The 22,270-nt window shown below is 35.4% G+C and overlaps 1 protein-coding gene across 3 annotated transcripts in view; it reads left to right on the top strand.

Annotated features, from left to right (window-relative positions):
• LOC145993966 (phospholipid-transporting ATPase IF-like) overlaps positions 1-22,270 on the top strand; it is a 219,682-nt gene that overhangs the window by 144,969 nt on the left and 52,443 nt on the right. For all 3 annotated transcript variants that reach the window (XM_083129972.1, XM_083129973.1, XM_083129974.1), the window contains exons 4-12: positions 1,932-2,021; positions 3,178-3,342; positions 5,540-5,692; positions 7,137-7,395; positions 9,944-10,025; positions 11,857-11,957; positions 13,213-13,332; positions 18,525-18,640; positions 20,285-20,449. In XM_083129972.1, the coding sequence (XP_082986098.1) occupies positions 1,932-2,021; positions 3,178-3,342; positions 5,540-5,692; positions 7,137-7,395; positions 9,944-10,025; positions 11,857-11,957; positions 13,213-13,332; positions 18,525-18,640; positions 20,285-20,449 (1,251 nt within the window). The remainder of the gene's footprint in view (positions 1-1,931; positions 2,022-3,177; positions 3,343-5,539; positions 5,693-7,136; positions 7,396-9,943; positions 10,026-11,856; positions 11,958-13,212; positions 13,333-18,524; positions 18,641-20,284; positions 20,450-22,270) is intronic.

The following is a 22,270-nucleotide window of genomic DNA, read 5'->3' as shown; positions in this document are numbered from 1 at the left end:
TATTCTATTTTGTTGGAAACATGTCCACTCCTGAAAAAGAGATGTGGAGGTACTTTTTTTTTTACTTCTTCAGAGTTCTTTCCTTTGAATTAAACTTCCACCGCTCAGACTCAGAGCGGTTGTTGATTATGCTAGATTTGGCTGTTATGCCAAACACAGGGTGCTAGGTGCAATTATGGTTAAATTATGCTAGGTTTAGCACCATTATGCTAGGGTTGGCATCGCTGCCTTACGGGTTGGAAAACAAGCTTTGTCTCCGCACAACGTCCTCTCCCATTGGATCCTTGAAGGTCGCCGGGGTATTTTCCGGGTTTCTGATGGCATTGCCAGGGTGGTGATACTACGCAGATGTTTTGTAAACAGGCCGCTAGAGGGTATTGATGGCCCCATAAACAGGCCGCTAGAGGGTGTTGGTGACCCCATATCGGAAAAGGACGAACCTTGGACGCTTGCAGGTTGATATTCTGTTGAGGCAAAGCGGAAGAAATAATGAGAAACCACAAGTTAAAGAATTAATTTGTAACAGTTATGCTGTGGGCCACCACTGCTGGTCTTGCTATACCAGAGTGCACGCGCATGACCAAGGGAAAGTAAACTGTCCTTTGCCCCCCTCCCCCAAATTTGGGCACCTTGCGCCTTCCTGTTTTGGAACCCAATCGCCGCCACTTGAGTGTAACTTATATGGGAGACCCAAGCACTTCCATTAGGCCCAACCAGGGGTCATTTGACGTACCTTGTGCTTTTTATTGGTTCACTGGAGAATTATTAGGTGACTATGACCTCTCTTAATCGGCCCATATCACCAGTATCCCTCGATTACTTCAAGACAAAAAAAAGGTGTTTTTTTTTCGTGTTATATCAAGTTGCATTTGTCTACCACCAGTAGCAGCAGTAAAATGGATAATACATATCTCCATCACAGCAGTTTTAGAAAAAAATAACTTTTATTGATGTTATTTATAGTAAATAGTACCAAACACGTATTAAAATTAGAATTAGAAATTCTTTATTCATGGGCGAAGTTCAGCCTGTGGCTGCTCTACCACTTAACCTACAAAATCTAGTACACTAAAACAAACAAAATACAATTACTACTACAACATAAGAATTCCATTACATTTTCACTTCTAAATATTTCAGTAATTAACACACTAAATAGATAAAAACAATTTTTCTCATTCACACACATCAAAATGTTCATCTTGGGTTCAAATCTGCTCATTTTTTGTTTTGATTTCAATGTAAACATGCTGAATCTAGTCATGTGTACTGAGGCTCTGTCCTTGCTCATATAGAAGTACTTTTGTTACTGCCCTTATAAAGCTGTTGTATGTCGCACACGAGGTAGCATCGAGTGGCAGCGCATTCCAACAATATGCAGAAACAGCTTTGAAGGATGACAGGAATATGGATTTGGAGAATCTGTCCAGATTAAGTTTCTTAGAGTGCCGAGTCGTGTAGTTGTGTATGTCGTGTCTAAATTGGAGTTGTAACTTTTGAATATCCAGGTAAGGTTGGTATACTAAACTGCAAAATACTGTGATGTGTCGTAAAATAAAGAGAAACGTGTCCTTCAATTTCTTTAGTGATATAATGCTAAAGATTATTAATTTATTTCTTTAACGCTTGTTTATATCTTCTAATAATAAGGTATTGGTTGGCAGAAAGAAAGTAAGAATTCGTGTGTATGCCAACCTGTCACCCATATAAAAAAATCTTGCCAATGTCTACCACCAATTTTATAATATTGTGTTTGGAAGCACTCTTCATTGAAGCGCCAGTATTTCTTAATATAATTATAGGCCAAATTTGTTTTTGTCGCACTAGACAAAAAAGCTAAAATTTTGAAAGAAAAAGAGGACATGTGATATTAAAATACATATGTACGTATACATGCTATGTTAATAGACATCTTTATTATTTTCTTTCAGTACACAGCATGGAATTTTATCCCAAAGAATTTGTTTGAACAGTTTCGTCGTATTGCAAACTTTTACTTCCTATGCATGGCTGTTGTGCAGGTAAGTGTCTATTGTTATTTATCCATGTGCAATTTCATTAGTTTAAGAATTAAGTTGTAATTGATACCTTTTTTACAAAATAAGAAACCTCAGTAGAGTAGCCTCCTTTACTTTCAACAGTTTTTCAGACTTTCGAAAAAGCCCAACACCGAATGTTTGCTGCTGTGATAAGTATATTTCTTTGCCCACACTTCGATTGATTGATGTTATTTTAATTCGCTTTTCTACCACTTTTGGCTAATTGTTGAATATGAGGACAAGTGATGATATGATGAAGTTGATGAAGGAACACTTGCAATGAACACTCATGCCCAGGCTGGACCCCTCGCATCGTAGGACATTGTGCTAACCACTCCACCATGGAGGTTGGCTCTTTGCCGATGCAAAGCAGAGAAACACTAAATATAAATCTGTATGTACAGAAATTTTGCATGTGTAAAATGATTCGCAAAAAATTGTGCTATACTAATATTGGCCTATAATATTTAATACAATTTTTATCTTGTTCGTAAATGTTATTTCCAATATCTTTTATCTCAGAAGTATTGAAAATAACAAACTTTGCTTTTGTCGCTGACCTTGATATTCTAAAATTTGATTATTTCCAATGTATAATAGCAAATTTGCATCTTTTTGTTAATATAAAGTCACATGGATCCAAATTAACATATATTCAGACCAGTGCTTCTCAACCTTCCCGATGCCCCCTTCCTCCCTCCCCCCCAATTCAAACAATTGTACTCACAAATAGCTTTGTATTTTTTTTATTCTTATACATTAATTAATATGTACCCTTGATATTAAATATTAATAAATAACTTATGGCGTAATGATAAAGAGTATTGGTTCAATTATATCTAGGCCTGTTGACAAATATAAAATTTGGTTTAAATTATTCAACAACAACTTTAACAACCCTGGTTTTGAGTTTAGTTTCTAAACCTACTTTATGTAAAGAAGGCTAATCGGGACTGGATGTACAGTTTAAAATGGTTTGGCATTCCTTCTTATTTGTTCCTTCATCAGTTTTATCCAATTGTCACCAATTGCCATCATCTTGATCCACCTGAAGAAGCAGAAGTACAACAAAAATAGAAAAAAAAACCTACAAATTCAAAAGTTATGATTTGATGTTAATTCTCCTAAATGCTTCCAGATGACCATAGACAGCCCAGTGAGTCCTCTGACAAGCACCGTCCCTCTTATCTTTGTGATTGGGGTCACTGCAGTGAAACAGGCCTATGAAGACTGGCTGAGGCACAAATCGGACAATGAAGTGAACAGATCCCCTGTGCATGTTGTGAAGAATTGCTCTCTACAGGTTAGTGTAAATTTGTATGCTCAAACACAGAATGCAGGTTTTGACATGGACTTATAGACAAATTTGTGACATGAATAAAATTGTTTCATTTAATTAATTCATTTACCTCCTTTGGTCATGTGACAACCAATTGTTGATTATTTTGGAATAAAATTTACTTTCACTTCTCTTAAAATTTCTTTTTATTGCCTCTTAATTTAAAATTATTTTAATTTCTGCCACTTTTGGCTACTCATGATGAACATGACTGATAATCAGATGAAATTAATGAATGGACGAACATCCACACCCATGCTCAGGCTAGGATTCAAAACTGGGAACTTCAGTGGTGAGATTGAAAGCTGGCCATTTAATGCATTTGGCCAACCACCCCTCTCCCCCTACAAAAGGAAAGTAGACCAGCCGATGCTATAAATTCCTGTATGTACTAATATATGTTGACATTGTATAACCTTTATATTATCTCACAATATTTCATTTAATCTTTTAATCCATTACAGAATACATATTATTTTTATATTGTAATCTCAACATGTTTTACTGATGTTACTGATATGATATGATTTATTTGCATCCAAGGACTACAAGTTTGTACAAGTAGGTACATCTGTAGTATAGTACATGTTAAATAGAAATACATGATACTAAAGTTTGGTAATTTTAACATAAAGATACACATAAAGTAGGCACATCTGTAGTATAGGACATGTCAGATAGAAATACATGATAATAAAGTTTGATAATTTTAACATAACCCTTGCATATAAAGATATTATACTTGACAATTTCAGTTTGATGTGCAACAGCAAGCTCTGCATGTATGGTAACTAACCATACCTTTTAACATTTATTCTGATTACACATACAGAAGACCTTGAGTCCTTCACACTCTGTCCAATAGATATGTCCGTATGCATTCAAAAGATGAGTGTTGCCTCTGTATATTCTTGTATGCTGTAAAATGAATGCGTAATTAGCATGGTTTTCATTTTATTTTTAAACCTTTCCACTTTTGGTTCATGTCTTAACACTCTGGGCAACTTGTTATACAAGCAACTGCTGAGATTTTAGGTCCCTTCTTGTAGAGAGTAAGACAGCATAGCATGTCTTTATTCAAATTTTATCTTATTTCTCGTGTTCAGTCTATGGATATCTTCGTTGGTTTCGAAAGTAGTAATATTTTGTTTGATGTATACCAGACATTCATAGATATACAAACATGGTAATGTCAGCAAGCTTAAGTTACGGAAGACATTTCTGCATGAATATTTCCCATTGACCCCTGCCACAATTCGAAGTGCTCTTTTTTGTAATTTAAACAGTAGGAGCTATGTGCCCTGTTTCCCCAGTTCATGATTCCATACCTTTTTACTGATTCAAAGTTTGCTACATAGAGACATCCGACAGACCAAAAGGTGGTAAAGTTTACCATTACACACAGTGCAAAACAGACTTTACTTAATTTTTGTTGGAGCATGTTGATGTGGTTTGGGAATTTCATCTAAAACAATACCCAAAAATTTAGTTTCTTTTGCATGCATCAAGTCTGTATTTTGGGACTTAACATTAATATTTAAGTGTTTCTTTGTTTGAGAGGCTGTAAAATTTATGTAATTTGTTTTGCTTGTGTTTAGAATTAAATTATTTCCTTGAAACCAGCTATCAAGCTTTAGCAATGTGTCGTTGACTTTATGTTTTAAGCATGCTGTTACATAATAGACTGTATCACTAATACAAGTGCACACCTCCCAGCATTAAACTGTAATAGGTTAAGGTATAATTTCATTGTATCAACTCACTATATTATATTATTGTAATATTAGTATATTGTAATGTGAACACAAATTGACATGTCTGATGTCACAGCATGTAAATGCAAACATGTAATTCATGAATAAAAAATCTAATCTAATGTAATCTAATTTAAATTCTAACATGATGCTGCTTTAACAAAAATATGTTAAAAACTCATCTTGATACCTGCTTATTTTAATTTTTAAACCAATATTATTTGCACAAACAATATTCGATACTACTTTATTAATTCAGCATTGGTGATAAGTGCAGTTAGATATTGGGTGAAAATTTGTAAAGCATAATTGACTTGGGAGAAGCAAATATCTTATTTGTCCATTTGTGCTAATTTTGTTTTATCATTACTTATTCCTTCAAATAACTTTTTCTTCTGATTTTGCAGGAAGTAGAATCCCAGCATATAAAAGTTGGCAACATTGTACAGATCAAAGAAAACCAGCCTGTTCCATGTGATCTTGTTCTTCTGTCCTCAAGCGACAAGGAAGGACATTGCCATATTACGACTGCGAATTTAGATGGAGAGACAAACCTTAAGGTATGTACATGTGCCATAGGCATAACTTCAGAATTTATTTCATAACTTCAGAATTTATGTTCTGTCGACTTTCAGTTTGAAGGTTTTGTGTTGTACTAGCCAATTTTCACATAGATAGGAGAAGGAATAAAGTTGAGATTTGCAATAAGTGCAAGAAAACAGCTTCAAAGCCATATATGCAAGGTGTAGCAATATGAAAACTGGACTCATGCTGTAACTCTTTTAATGAAAGAAATCAGACAATCAAAATGTTGTCCCCTTCAATGTAGTCCCCTCCCCAATCCCTACATCTCTCCATGTGGATCTTCCACTGTTGGAAGCAGTGTTGCAGGTCATCTTCTGATATGCTGTTCAAGAGTTGGGTCACCTCGACCTGGCTTTAACTGAATCCAGACTTGAACTGGGTCCTTTTAGTGCGGACTTAACTTTTGGAAAGAGAAAACAGTTGGATGGGTCTGGATCCGGCAAGTATGGGGATGTTCCAACCAGCACTGGAATGCTGTGTTTCTCCAAAAACCTCCTCACAGATAGCACATTGTGTTGACTTGTCCTGAAACACAAATCTGGTGTCCTTCTTCTCACCTATTCACGGGGGTCTCCAAAACCTTCTTGTTATACACCTAATTGACCGTCTCGACAATGTCTTGAGTTTTTGAAGTGCAAGGGTGGCCTGATGGTGGGTATTCCCAGACATTTTCCCTACCCCCACCCCACTTGAACATTTGCATGCGAGATAAACACTGATCCCCATTAACTTCTGTCAACAAATTGTAAGTTTCCGTGGCAGATTTCCCAAGTTTCGTGAGAAATTTGATATTAACACATTGTCCAACTTTCGAACTTAACATGATTTTGACGATCTGCTTCTAACAAAGACTACAGCCAGACTGCTCCACGCACATGCAGAAAAGTTTTTGCTTAGGCAGAGGAGAGTCCACAGGTCAATGTCCTACCCAGCTCTCTGTTATCAATATGACTTGAAATGAATATGAAAATCAATACGGAAACTTTATTGCCACACGTGGTATATCTTGGTTTCTTTCATTCAAGGGAACAGTATGACACTGTATTGAACTTGGAAAAACTATCAGTATGTCCTCGATGATCAAAATTTTGAAAGTAATATATTGAATGTCCGAATTGATACAGATATAAATTTTCAGTCAATATTGGGGATAGAGGGTCAATATTCATACATAGCAAATCAGTGTGTAGAAATTTCAGAAAAAATTGCAGGCTTGACCAGAACTGGAACCCAGGTCTCTTGCAGTGCATCTTGTGTGTGTGTGCAAATCTTAAGGTAATTTGGAAATCAGATTTGTCACATTCCTATTACAGAGAAAAGTATTACTTATTTTTCATTATCTTGTGTTGATTGTTGTCATTAAGGTGGTGTCAGAATATATCGGGTAATAAGATGGAAATACTGTGTTTTTGATTCCAGATGCTGGTGTGTCCTCGCCAAGTTTCAGGGCTTGCGACTCCAGAAAGCCTCTCGGAACTGAAGGCATGCATTACGTGTGAACAGCCCACACCAGATTTGTACAGTTTTACAGGAAATTTAGAAGTTCTCGATTCATTAGATGTTCGAGATGGCGAAGGAAGCAGTATTAATCCCTCCAGTAGCTCTGCTGTAGCTTCTCTCAACACTGAAAACCTCCTCCTCAGGGGTGCAAGACTGAAAAACACAGAATATATTTATGGTAAGAGCTTGTTGAGAAAATGTTCTCACCATTCTGGAAACTACAGAAAATATGTAATTTTAATAAATTCTGTAATTAAGTAAGTATTTTATAATTCTGAATATATCCTGTGGTATTGTTTTAGTATTTTAAAACAAACTTCTGGTAGAGTGGCATGATATAGTTGTAATGTACTATACATATATATATATATATATATATATATATATATATATATATATATATATATATCAGGCACAGTTGGCCTTATAGCGCACAGGATCAATAAACCCCCAGTAATATACGGCATTTACCTCGAGAATGGACAATAAACAATGTCTTTACCTTTTGACAATCTACACAAGAAGTCATGTATTTGTGTCCGTAACATGGCAAATTCTTTTGCTGAGAAGGAGAAACCACGAGTCGGCCGCCCTCGTACAGACCGTCAGCTGAACCCCCAGAGGAGAGCTCCTGCCATAGTGAAGGTTTGGGCAGCATGCAGAAGCTCAGGGTAGCTATATGGGTAAAATATATGGCAAAGGATACTGAGGAACCTCGATCTCCAACCAACGGTCATGCGCAGTTCGTGCTTTCTCAGAAGCAGCAGCAGAAGCCAGAAGGCACCGTCCTCGCTGCGAGTTCCTCCCTTGCCCTGTGAGGTTCAAGTTTGAAGCGCATTCGTTATAAATTCTATCTTCTCTGTTGAATAATTTTTGTGCCGAACTTCTTGGCAAATTGCAAAATTGTGGCAGAGAAGGATGAGTAGAAATGAATGAAAGCTGGAATTAGACATGATGAATTAAAATATAATAAATACATTACTAAAATAACTCGTGCATGCATTCAGACTTTTTCCTTAAAGATGGAAACACTTCGGATATGTGAAAGTAAAAGAATGGCGCGATTTTAGACAAGAAAGGAAGACGTGACAAACCATGTTGGTGTCAATGTTTCAAGGTTGTAAGTTTTCGAAGTGCTTGGATAGTTGTTGCAAAGTATTGATGCTCCAAAGGATGGACTATGTTACATCATTTGATGCAGTATAGGTGTTGCTGTCTGCGCAGGTAAGAAATGACCGCTAAAATACATACAATTAACGGAAATATACCTTCTCGTCTGTTGAAAGAAAATTAGAGATAAAGCGTGTGCTGGTCGACCAACTCCAAATTTGAAGAAAGAAAAAAAAAGCTGTAGTGTTCCAATGAAAGGGTCTCAGGTTTTAGTACGTACATGCCATTTTTTGCCATTTCCCTTTAATAATTGTAGGATCATTGTGATTAGTCGTTTTATAATTGCAGGCATGGACGTCCGGAAGGGGAAAAGGGGCCACACCCACCTGAAAAATTAATGTCAACCTAAAACTATTTATTACACACACATAATTTCATTTCAGTCACAGTAATTTATGATGATTATTATAAAGACGTTGCAGGGACTGAAGGAGCGTTTCTTTCAGATAACAGCACTATTACAAGGAAAAATGTGCCTAGTTTGTCCCCCCTGGAAAAAAATGATCTTGCTTCCCATCCCTGGAACAAATCCTGAGGACGTCCATGACGTCCATAAAACCAGAAATTTCTTTCATAGATGCACAATTTATTGTACTTAGTTAGCCAAATAAATCTATTTGCTGATACTGAGTATGTGTCATATGACTTCGGTGAACCCCCAGGAAAATAATGCACGAGCTGCACCTGATATATATATATATATATCAAAGAAGATAAAAGGAAACACTCACCGGAGAAATAGACGGAACCGGAAGAACCGGAACTTCCGGTTCCATCTATTTCTTCTCACACCGATGATGCTATGAAATTAGCGAAAATTTTGAATTTTTCTACTGTCCGGTGAGTGTTTCCTTTTACCTTCTTTGATTTTTACTTAGCCCTTTTGGCCCTCCTTGCTTTTATCCTATATATATATATTTGTAAATATTCTGAACTGGTATCTGTTTAAAGTGGTAGCAGTTCATCCCTAATTATTATTAAAAATTAAACTGAATGAAATGTAGTGACTAATTTTTCTGATTATATGAAAATATGAATTGTGCATTAAGTATTTTTCTTCAACATTAAATTGTTATATGAATCACATCAACAAGAATTATTTTTGTATGTACATAGTGCTCATATTGTAGAATTCTTCTGGTTAAGAGTTGTTACAAGCATTTAAAGATGTTTTTAATTTATTTTTTTAATGCAAATGTGTGTAATCACTTGTAACAACCATAAAAAAGGAGAAATCAAAAGAAATTAGTTAATAGTTAACGGCAGTGCTCAAAGTGGGAGATGCTATTCTCCAGTTAGGGTAATTTGCATAGGCATCCCCCACTTATTGCATTGTCTCCATGTTGGTCCATACAAGCATCGTTCCCCCACCTTTCCCAAAAATTGACTAAGCATCCTCTCAATAAGCTTTCTCTCAACTAGGAGTTCCCACTTCGAGTGCTGGTTCACAGAGATCTCACATTAATTAATACCTTAATAAAGGCTAAGAAAAGCCAATCATTTCATCCCTAACAAGAAGTCTATGCGTACAAAGTAATGACAAGTATTCATTTCAGGCTGTGCTGTATATACTGGTCAAGAAACCAAATTGGCATTAAATTCTAAAATGACAAGGAATAAATTCTCCACAGTGGAAAAGTAAGTAGTACATAGTTTATTTGTTTATCTATTGTATGTTTTTTATATTCTTTGTGGACTTAAACACCTGCAAGGGAGGCATTAGATATGCATAAACAGTTACTAGGAAGTAATTTGAGAAGATGAAATTAAATATAGTTTAACTTTATGTAGTTTATAATATGTAGAATTGGTGATTGTTCATGAAATAACAATCATGTTGGTAAGAAATAACCCAGTGTCATTGCATATTTTTGGAACAGTGAAGAACTTTGATGAAAATTAGGTGCATTTGATGTTCTCTGCACAAATGTTATGAGAAGCAGTGTGTGGAAATAGTGAGTGACTCTTTGAAATGAATAACTATAATTCTGTTTACTTTTTTCAGAATGAGTAATGAAGTTTACAGTACCTTTCAATTGTAGTAAAAATTAGAAACAAAATGTTATTCTTCAAATACTCACTGGTTATGAGCAAATGTTGGCATAACAAACTTTGCTTTAAGTATAGGTAAATTTTCTTCATTTTCATATTTGAGCACATGAATGAAAAATAATGTTAATTGTAGATGCCCATCAGGGTGTTGTTCATACATTCAAAATTTATCATGAATTATATTTTATCAAGAATGAAGTAACTGTAAAAGGAACCTCGTTTCTTTAACTTAGTTACATTTAAAAATGATTTAGTGTAACTGCATTTCTTTTTTAGCAAAGTAGCGCTACAAACACTGTTGAGAAGCAATAACAAAATAGAAATAATAATCCTGAAACCAATTTCCAAAGTTCAATATTTTGACTACCAGAACTGTAGCTAATGATTTCAGTGCCTGGGGTGATAATAGATTTTGCACTTCCTGCAAGAATTCATCTTGTTTTTCTGAAAGGAATCTGCAAGAATTTGTCTCATTTTTCTGAAAGGAACATGAAGTAATATTTTTATAAGATACATTAATCAATACTGAGAATACTTTTACACCTCTTAATGCATGTATCTGTAGTAAATACTTCCATAATAACTACATTGAAACTCTACATTTAGGAGTTTCCTTTTTTAGAGGTGAATAAAAAATGAAGATTTTGGTACGATAACTGGGCACATTTCGGGTTCAAAAGTGGTATACAGTCTACTGTAAAATGGCATTTCAATGTTAAAATGGTGAATATAACCCTAAATTTGATTTCAAAACTACACTTTTTACACACACTAAACTTTTTCCTTCTAATAGCACATTTTTGTAGTTGTCAGAGTATTACGTTTATTCTTGTGTGAAGGAGTCCATTTTTGCTTCTGAAATATTTACAACAGAATTCATCAAACTTCCATGATTTATGTGACTCTCAGGAGAATTCAGACTTCAGAAAGTGTTGAGTCAGTAAATACACTCTAACTTTCGTGTTTAAGAGTTTCTTTTGCATTTTGCAATTCAATTTGCATCATTTCGGGACAAAATATGGCAAGAAAATACACCTCACCCCTTTCAAAAACATGAACAATGAACATTACATCCTGTTATTTCAAATTCCGTGTTTTTAATATGCATGCATCTATTTACAAGATTATTTTATCAGCTGTAAATTATTATTCAGTTTTCTAAATGTCTAACAATATCCCAAATCATTGGTTTCAAGTATATAAACAATTAATTAAGATTTAATTGAATTTTTAAATAGAATGACATTAATGCTGTTAAATAACTTTTCTTTTGAAATTTCATCCAAAAATGAAGTTAATCATTAATAAAACAGTTTTTCCCTCCTCTGTATGGTAGCTTTAAATTATAAAATTGTAACTTGTGCATATTTTGATGTATTCCATGTAGACTTCTTACAGTGTTTGTTTCTTTTCCCAGGTCAGTGAATGGATTTCTTGTTTTCTTCCTAATATTGCTTCTTATAGAAGTTGGACTTTGTCTTGGCTTGAAGTATGCGGTGGAGTCTGAAACTATTTTCAGTAAGTGTTTGATGTTGTGCAGTCAAGTATAATTAGTAAGCATCGCTGGAGATGGACAGACAGTATAGAGAGAGAGAGTCATTTGGTAATTGCTGTAGAGCATGAAGGGAAATTGTTAATGAAGTAATAATTTTGTTTAACCGGTTGTTCAAGTAGGGAAATTATTATAGTGCTTTGCAAGTGGCAGAAGCATAATACACACTCTATAATAAATGGAAAGTTGTTGCCACTTAAAAGCAATGGAATGGTTGATCGATGTTATCTATTTTACTTCGCAAAGTGGTGGTGTGATGATATTGATCAAGGTACACTTACCAAGAACATCCATACCAGGCCAGGATTCAAACCTGGAATCTGCAGTGGAGCGAGATCATGTAACCTCCATCTTGATGGCATGATATTCTGAGCACCCACCACTACTTTTTTGTAATGGCATATTCTATAGTGATGCAAGACTCCCTTTATAAGTAATAAAAGTCTAAAGTAGACACGAAAATCCATGTTTTAGGTAGGAAAATGCAAAAAAATTCTACCTTACCTAAGCAAATGCAAAATGTTGAAATATTATTAGATTTTTCTCCCATATCAATGGTGATGTTGAATTCTTGTTATGTTTTTTTTTATGTGTAAAAGAATATAGCACACTATAAACTATAGGGAAAGTTGTGAACTTCGATTTATATAGGGCCCCCCTATTCATTTCTGCAGGGTGGGAGGGTGTGTTATTAGTGCCACTGATTTTTTAACTGGTGTGTTAATGCTCTTTGTAAACATCAAACATAATTGACCTGTAAACAAGATGTCTGTTCTCAGTGGTGAAGATTTCCAATGTGAAATAGGTCCAGTAGTGATTAGCCTGTTGGTGCTGAACTTATTATTTCTATTCTTTGCTGTTTGAAAAGGATAGTCTTTAAGGATCTTATTTCATGTTCCTCGAACTTGTTTCGTTCGTTGGGATATAACAATGTCATCCCTTTTCATAATACTTAGGTATGTTTCCTCTGCTAAATCTGCCAATGTTTATACGTACTAAAGTTTTCCTTTAAGTAGAACATGGGATTAATGTAAGTTTGTAACATTTTTCCACTGTCATTCTCTTTACTATTTTCCATATTTTTTTATTTTCTGCTATTTTTATAATTGTAATTGTATACTAGTTGTTACCTATCGCACCATAATGCAACTTGTAGTGGATCAAGTGGATGGCAATAAGTTAGTCAGCCAATCAGTAATTAGTTTTCCCTTCTTTCCACAGGGGGCATGTTTTACATTGGACTCTTTCAACAAATTACTCCACAAGTCGTACTTCAAGATCTATTTTCTTTTATCGTGCTGTTCAACTATATTATTCCCATATCCCTTTATGTTACAATGGGTGAGTATTTGTATTTCTTCATTTACAGTAGTATTAAGGTGTTTAATGGAAAACAGGCCTTGCCTGTAAGGTGCTAAAGTGACTTTGATGCAAAATAGAACCTTGTACAGTGTCAAATGTAAAATATATGAAGATTTGTTTGCTATTTTAAGTCCACTTTATGCCCAGATGTGTCAATCAGGACTGGACCTATATCTAAAGTGTGATCCAAAATTCTGTAGTTTTTAGGAACATTGGGGTTCTGCTGTTTAAAGTTATAAGTAATGTTTGAAATAAATTTTTAATGTGCATCTTATTTTTCTAAGGCAAAGTAATGATAAATTTTATATTGATACATTTCATATTGGTCCATCCAAGTTTGATCTGTTCTGTTGTGGATACGGGGTTCGTATTATATATTAAGGATGGGATATATTAATCGGTACTGTATCGGGTGATATAGGCATATCAGCGTATTGGTTCAAGTAGGAAAAAGGTTCGTGGACTTTTTTCTACTCCCGATGATGTGACAAATTGTCACGAAAATTTGAAGTTTTTCTACGTCTGGTGAGTGTTTCCTCTTTCACTTTATATATATATATATATATATATATATATTTACATGGGTCAGTCAAAAAGTCAGTTGCACTAGCATGAAATAAATAGTGTATGGAATATGGAGGACAGTTCTTGTATTTGCATGAAAGTACACTATCAAAACTACATTTCTGCATAATCACAAAGTCTGTTCAAACGTTTGTCATGGCATGAAACATGTGTGTCTCTATACCTTGTTCAAAGAATTTAGTCCAACTTTCGATAACCATTGGTGTGCAGCAGTTTTAACTTCCTCATCAGAATGATATCGCTGTTTTGCAAGTTCTTCTTTCATAGACCCAAAAATATGAAAGTTGCTTTGTGCAAGGTTTGGACTATGAATCAGGTCATTAACATGTTCAACATTAACTCTCATACACTTGATATTCATTTTTCCGCGAAAGTTTTTTTCAGCGATCGATTTCGCCACTTGTCTGGTGGCTTCGTCAGGCGTGAGCCATCAGACAAGTGGCGAAATCGATCGCTGGAAAAAAAACTTTCGCGGAAAAATTAATACTAAGTGTATCAGAGTTAATTACCTATCTCCGCGTAACCGCCAAACTGATATCTTTAGATGCAATGTTCCATATTGTTCCTCGTCATTGCAGTTGACAGCCTTCTTGCTGGTAGACATCCTCAATATCCATCTGCTCATACTCGAACAACGTACACCATTGTGCGATCACCTAAGATGAAATTGCTTTGTCACCCATGCAATTGGCGATGAATCTCAGTAGAGTTAAGTCTTCTTGTCCACGGAAAGGAAGTCACTGAGCCCACTTCAAGCTTGGAGGGCAGTTCCAACTAATATGACATTATCACCACTGATAATATGCGATCCCTAACAGCCACGGTGCAACTGTTACTCCACCTGAGCAAAATGTTATTGACAGGTGCAACTTATTTTTTTGACTGACTCTCGTATATAATGTGAACCTTGTATCCAGTGTTTTTTGGACAGAAATATAACATTTACATTTGGTACAAAGGGAAAATAAATGCACTTTGATTACTATTATTCCCAATTGCTTATTTTCTCTATTTGTAACATACTTTTTCCTCCCAAAGCTTCTGGATCAAATGGCTGGTGACATTTTTATACTTTCAGGTAAGAAACATGGGAACACAATCAGCTGTTGTATGGTTAGAAGTGCACATGGCATAATCTTAGCAGAGTGGTTTGCAATGTCCCCTAACAAATTTGTGGTGTGATACATTCTTCATGTGTGTGTGTATATATATATGTATATTAAAATCTCCAGATCGTGTTTGTACTTCTCCAGCAGACTTGTTTCAAACAAAAGGAAGTATGCTGACCAAACAAGCATTTACAGGCCATGGCCCATCCTCTTGTTTTCAACCTTTCGTAATCCTCCCCAATTTAACAAGTGAAGAACATTTAACACAAATAAAAGTTGCTACCAGTCTCGAATTTTCTTCAACTTTTTCAAGCACTTTACAAAACCCATTTTATTGAATAGTCAAAATTCCTAATGTTGCTTGACTATAATAAATAAACGCAGTTCACAACTGCAAAATAGTTGCATAAATTGAACTTGAAACTACTACAGCCATCAGAAAATGATAATGATAAATTCGTAATAATTGTATAATAACAATAATAGACCCTATCATAATTTTTAGCGTAATTAAGAGTTGAAACAGCACTTTTTCTTATCAGGAGGTTGGTATTGGCAAAGCTGTTCTCAATCCACACGTGACATGCAGGGAGGGCCGGCAGCTAACAGTACAAATGCAATGGCTAGTACAAGGTGCATACGATACGTGTGACTGTGTAATTGAACACATTTTTGAAAACTTCTCTCGGTCTGTTTACCATAACTTCCTACACCCAAGAAAATCCATGAGTCGCCATTGCTAAACTAAGCATTGAAATGTGCTTAAAATTTTACTCTTAATTTTGTAATCCTTGGCATTGTCATTAAGGCATTAAAGTTTTAAAATATAGTCTTGCAAATAGGTGACAAAAATAATGAAAATAAGCACCTTAGGGGCACCAAAATAGACAGCAAACATGAACTTAGATTAATTTTATTAGTCAGTTGCAGACTCATGGACTTGATATTTTTTTTCTTATCTTTTACTTTTGGTAAATCGTTGAATCATGGTGAATGATGGTTAGGCAAAATTGATGAAAAGACACAAAATGAGAGGTAACCTTCAATAATGTTGTTGGATGTCAAAACAGCGAAAGAATGGGAATAAGCTTTAAAATGCCTAAAGATGTATTTATAGGCAAGTTTGCGTAAAATATGAATTTATAGGCACTCAAAAATGCATTATTAGTCTTGAAACAATGCAAAACGAATCTAGAAGATTGAACACATGTTTTAATATTGTGGAATAAAAAAATACAAATCTGTGAAAATCTGGACTCTAGTTATCATAAACATTGTATTCTGTTCACCACGCTTACCCTTTCCTCAACCCCTTTTCCTGCCAAAACTGCAACGTGTGCCACGGCTGGCAGTCGAAAACATTGGCACATTTTTCCCTCTTCTCGTCTCAGCAGAAGCCAGCCCTTCTCTGGGTATGGTCTCTGCATTGTGCAGAGGCATGTAGGTGAGGGAGGGATGATAACAAGAACATTAAAAAACAGGGACTGAACCTGATCTTTTTCCACTCTCGAGAAAACTCAAGGGAGCAATGTCCACCTGTGCCACCCTCTCCCTGTCCTGTTTTAGTGTCGGGGGTGGAAGTTGCAAGATGCTTGCCAACTCTGAACTAGCCCTCCTTTGTCAGTGTGCACTACACCGTGTGGTTTTCTGTCAGATTGGGAAAATGAAGGACATTAAAGCTTGGCAAACAGAATATGACTTTTTCTTGTATATACATCAGTGGCATGCAGTGACTCCAACTTATCACCCTTTTGAGCTATTTAAATTATTTATATTAACATAATAAGAACACATCTTTCTCCTGAAATCAACGTTTCCAAAAGTAACTCGGAAGAAAAATCTTTCACTCTGGCTGGACATTTGTTTACATCACCTACCCCCATCGCATAGAAAGCCTCATCATTCTCACCCTATAGTCTGACACTGAGTATTTCCGTCGCCTTTCTTCGATTTCTTGCTATGTGCTGAAGTTTAATTGCATCATAGTGATACTTTTGAGTGTAGAAAACCTATAATTTCCTAATCTCGTAATGAACTTACGTCTGACATTCATAATGAACTGGAAAAATCTTCCACAGTCTAAGCGTCTGCTAAATGCCTTAAGTTACCTTGGCTAAACACTGCGAAATAGTTTCCGAGGGAACAGCTCCCATCCACCTGTTCCACCAAGACCGAAATTTCAAGGTACGTAGCGACAGGACAAGAAAGCGAATGTTGCGAGTGTTGTATGATCGACCGGCTGAAGATGAAAGCCTTCAGTTCATTGAACTTTGCACAAAATACAACAAACCAACACCTATCTTAACTGAATTAAAAACTAAAACGAAATCTTACACAAGGAATTTTCAAACGAGTTACTACAACTCTGTAAAATGATTAACTGAATATTCTACCAGCGGCAAATTATATTGTTTCCCTTGTTTGTTCCTGAAAAGGGAGTCTGAAGCAGTTTGGGTTTTGTCACATTAGCAACTTCTTCTACTAATCTAGCGGACATCATGAAAAAAAACTCAGCCATCTGTACGTATGCCATTATTGCATTGAGGACGTTTGAATTACAAGAATACTCAACTCTATGAAAAAACGTCAACTTAATCTACGAATAAACAGATTAAATAGGTTCCGACAAAACATCTATTTTTTCTCTGATCACTCATAAATTGCTATTATTAATTTTTTCTTTGTTGCACATCAACAATTTTATTTTTAATGTTTTCTTTATATTATATCATATTTGTTTTAAAATTATTATTGTCATATAATTTTAACATGCCTCATGTTTGTCACTCCTGACAATTTGTAATATATATATCGTATATTTATTTGGTCCATTTCAACTTAATCTACTGTATTATATTAAGACACCCATTGGGGGGAGGAGGGGAGTAAGTGCAGGTGACCTGTTCCCCTGCCTGATGTAGCACCGCATGCCCAATGGTTGTGCCCCCCTTTGGCCCAGTATTTCTAAAAAAAGAACTTAAAATGCAGGAAAAGAGTGCAATATGATGGCTGACTACTAAAAAATGTATACGTAACCCCCTCCTTTTGAAAATCCCGGGTACGCCACTGATGTACATATTGCTTGCATCGTAGAATTGTTTCTCATATATTGATGGTTCTTACAAGCATGCAACTATTTTTTTTTACAAGAGGAATAGTTGTATAAAATGTTTGTGCATGTGTGTGTATGTGCATGCATGAAAATATGTGTGTAAATCTTAACACAGCACAATTTTATTCTATTTTGTATTTGTACTACACAATAATAGGGTGTGATATTTTGCAATGCCAAGCATGAACATGGGAATGATCAGTGTCATTTGTAGTTCATTGTTTGCGTTTCAGAGTTTAAATCACTATTTTTGATGGGCATTGTGGCATTCGCTACCTTAGATAGTTTACATATTTTGTCTTTGCATTAGATTATAGATACATTTTGCTGTGTCCTAATTCAGGAATGTATTATTTATCTTCCAGAAATGCAGAAGTTCCTTGGGACCCTCTTCTTTGAGTGGGATCTCGACCTTTTCTGTGATGCAACACAACAAAGAGCCATTTGCAATACCTCAGATCTCAATGAAGAACTTGGCCAGGTAATTTTTGTCTATTGTATTGTTAGAATTGGTTTCTTGTGGTATTACACAGTAGCACTGCTGTAGTACTTAATGTGTAGCTTTTATAGGAATATTATGGCATGAATCTTCATTGTGAAGTTCAGATATTCATAAATCTCCATTTGAAATTTTTCAAAAAATTGGCACTTTCTACTCAGGCTAAACGGAATGCAAACCACTGTGCAACATTCTTCTACTAGGAATTGCACAGGGCCTTCTTGAATGCAAGTCAGCCACATAATTCATTATATTGAGGAAACTTTCAGAGATCAATCTTTAATACATGGTGTGGTTTTTCCATGAATGCTGGAGGCAGATGAACTGGCCTCCTTGGCGGAGTGGTTAACACAGAATGCTACGATGCCAGGGGTCCCGGGTTCAAATCCCAGCCTGTGCATGGGTGTTGTTTGTGTGTCCTTGCAGCAATTTCATCATTCATCCTCATCTTTGCAATTAGCCAAAAATGACAGAAAGGTGAAGTAAAATAAACTAAATCAATCAATGGAGGCAACATAATCTAACACAGTAATTTTTATTGGTTTTTGCCAAACCCTGTGACCGAGTGGTTAGCACATCGTGCTGCGATGCCAAGGTCCTGGGTTTGAATCCTGCTTGGGCTTGGTTGTTTGTGAATGTCCATTCATCAATTTTATCATTTCATCACTCATCCCCATCTTCGCAAATTAGGCAAGAGGCACAAAATTTCAAGTAAAAAACTAAATCAATCAATCAATTTTAGTGGTTTTTATTTTACTTTATCTGCGATGTTTTATTTTGGTTTCCCAGAACTTCAACAAGCTACACTAAGATATACACATACAATAACACAACCTCACATGGATAGTCACTTTACACTTCTAAGGAATGTGTCCTTATATCCTACTAGGTAAACTGGTTTTTCCTTGCAGGTGTTATAGCTGGCTGTTTCTCCCCCTCCCTGTAACAGCCAGCTTGAAGTAGTTCGGGGAATGAATAAAAATAACTATGTTAATTATTTTGCATCTATGAAAAGTGGTTATGCAAACCTTTAAGAAGAACATAGAATCAATGAAGGTACAATCAATTGAATGGCTCCCATTTCCCTCCCAGCAAACAAGAAAAACAGTGTATGTAAATGCATTTGCAACCTGAATATGCATTTTTGTATGATATTAGACATATGTTAAATATGACTGCCCCCCCCCCCACACTCACTTTGTTTCTGGTGCTATTACTGCAAACTAAGGCTTCCCAAGGGATTTTTTACTAGGGTGGAATGCATAAAATGTTGCAAAAATTATTTCGTAGCACAAAGTACTCCTTAGAAATGGATATACATGGTGTTCATAGTCTTTCATGGATTATAGGGTTCTAGCTGGCATAGCAGTTGAGGTGGAAATGCTTGGTTTGGAGTATTCTTTAACTAAACTGGGATATTATTAACATACTTTCATTAGGACAACCTTGATGGCAAAGCAACCATTAAGCTTTGTGCTGCTTTGTGGTTTTTGAACACAACTCTTGGATTTCGTGACACTCCGTATCTGTATCAGCTGACTCTTGCTCAAAAGGTTTTAGAAGCATCTAGAAAGGCTCTTTAGAATAATCCAGTAATGTGTCTTTGTTTTTTTTTTTGTACACCAGGTTGAGTACTTGTTTACGGACAAGACTGGAACCCTTACAGAAAACACAATGGTGTTCAGGCGTTGCTCCATTGATGGGACACCCTATGCGGAAGATGGTGGAAACTTGTACAAACTTAAACCAGATGGGTCGATAGCCAAAGGAACACTCGTGGACACCCTGACGGTAAGAGTGCATTAATTTGTATTTCAGTTCAGTGTCGCCAACTTATATGGGTACGTGAGGCCCAAGCCCACTCAATATTTTGACATGTTAATATTATTATTATATATTTGGTCCAATCCATGAGTTCCGGGTTTGACAATCACACTCTTGAAATCCAAATATTTTGTGAACAGAAACATTGAGCTCATCCATATCATCATTATTGTATTCAGAATGATGACTTTGTTACTGTCCTGAAGAGTGAGGTCTGTGACCAACTTTTTTGTTTGGGGGGGGGGGGGGATGTAGATTGCAACCTTTCATCTCATGTCTTTTATTCCAGTGAAAACATTTTTATTTTTACTGTTATTAATTTTTTAAAAGTACCAGGTGTGACCACTCAAAGTTCTGGGTGTGACCTATGTGAAAACCTCATTAATTAACTTAATTTAATACAACATTACTCACCTAATACTTTAACTGAACAATATCATGGGGAAAAAGAACCTACTCAACTCATACATTTTAATAATAACCAAATTTATTGAGCATTGCTTATACACTCAAGTCTTAATGTAAAAAGACAACCTTTATCACATTTTCCACTTCTTTTTGTTAATCTGAATCCTTAAAGCCATTCAAGGACATGTAAATATCAAATTAGTTAGTATTTACTGTCCCACACTAAGTTAAAGCTTAAGTTAAATGCTGTTTAAATAGTATTTGGACTAATTTTACTTTTTAAGTGGTAGGATCACTTTGTCATGGATTGGCCCATTTGTTATCGTGATTCATGGATTGCTTGTTGAAATCAATAAATAACAGATTTTAAAAAATGAGAGAGAATCAAAAATATAACAGTTAGTACCATTTTAATTATTTTTTATTATTCATGATGATGATGATGATAATAGTGAATAGTTATAATGAAAGTTACAATAATAATTACGAAAAAATGAAATAAAATTCTTGTAATCCAATTTTTGGCAAAAACTCACCTTGTATACAGGATTGCCAGTTGCAACTGAAAAATCATACTGCTCATTATCTGGCTTTTTCACATTACAGTATTTGGGACAGGGGCAGCACCAGGGGTGGGCGAGGGGGTGCTTGTGCACCCCTTAATTTTCTTTCGTGCCACCTTCATCACCCCCTGTTCAAAACTTAATCTCAACCTAATGAAATGTTACGTAGAAATTGCGTAGAATAATGAAATCTTATATTACTTTATGCTATTAAGACAATGTCGTCACTTTGAGCGTAGAATGTTAGATGTTGAATTGATACCGCTATTATTGTATTAAACAGGCAACCCATTGGTCTTGAAAGAGAAATCGCATTTACTTTCCTGTAGTGGCGGCGATCTATACAAATATACAGCTGTTGTCTTCCTTTCATCACCATTGTTGTAAATACTTGTTTGTACTTTTGTTTATTCCGGTGGCATTTTCCATAATTGCCTACATTGCTTCTTGAAATCAATAAATAACAGATTTTAAAAAATAAGAGAGAATCAAAAATATAACGGTACGATTTTAATTATATTTTTATTAATCATGATGATGATAATAATAATAGTGAATAGTGAAAGTTACAATAATAATTACGAAAAAATTAAATAAAATTCTTGTAATCCAATTTTTGGCTGCAAAAACTCAAATTGTATACAGGATTGCCAGTTGTTTCTTGTTTTCATGTTTTTAAATATTTTAGCATTGTTGATAAAAAACAGTTTTATTTTCAACCCACTTGTTCTTCCTCTATTCTCAAAATCGCACTCCAACAAAAATTGTAGTTGCCTTCAGTAGATCATCGGGTTGTGCCCGGTGAATATTTAAGGCA

The sequence above is a fragment of the Lepisma saccharinum genome, chromosome 10, assembly GCF_977018435.1.
Source record: "Lepisma saccharinum chromosome 10, izLepSacc3.1, whole genome shotgun sequence".
In the NCBI taxonomy this organism is placed as follows: domain Eukaryota; kingdom Metazoa; phylum Arthropoda; class Insecta; order Zygentoma; family Lepismatidae; genus Lepisma; species Lepisma saccharinum.
The sequence above is the reverse complement of the archived record's forward strand: the minus strand, read 5'-3'. Positions and strand labels throughout refer to the sequence as shown.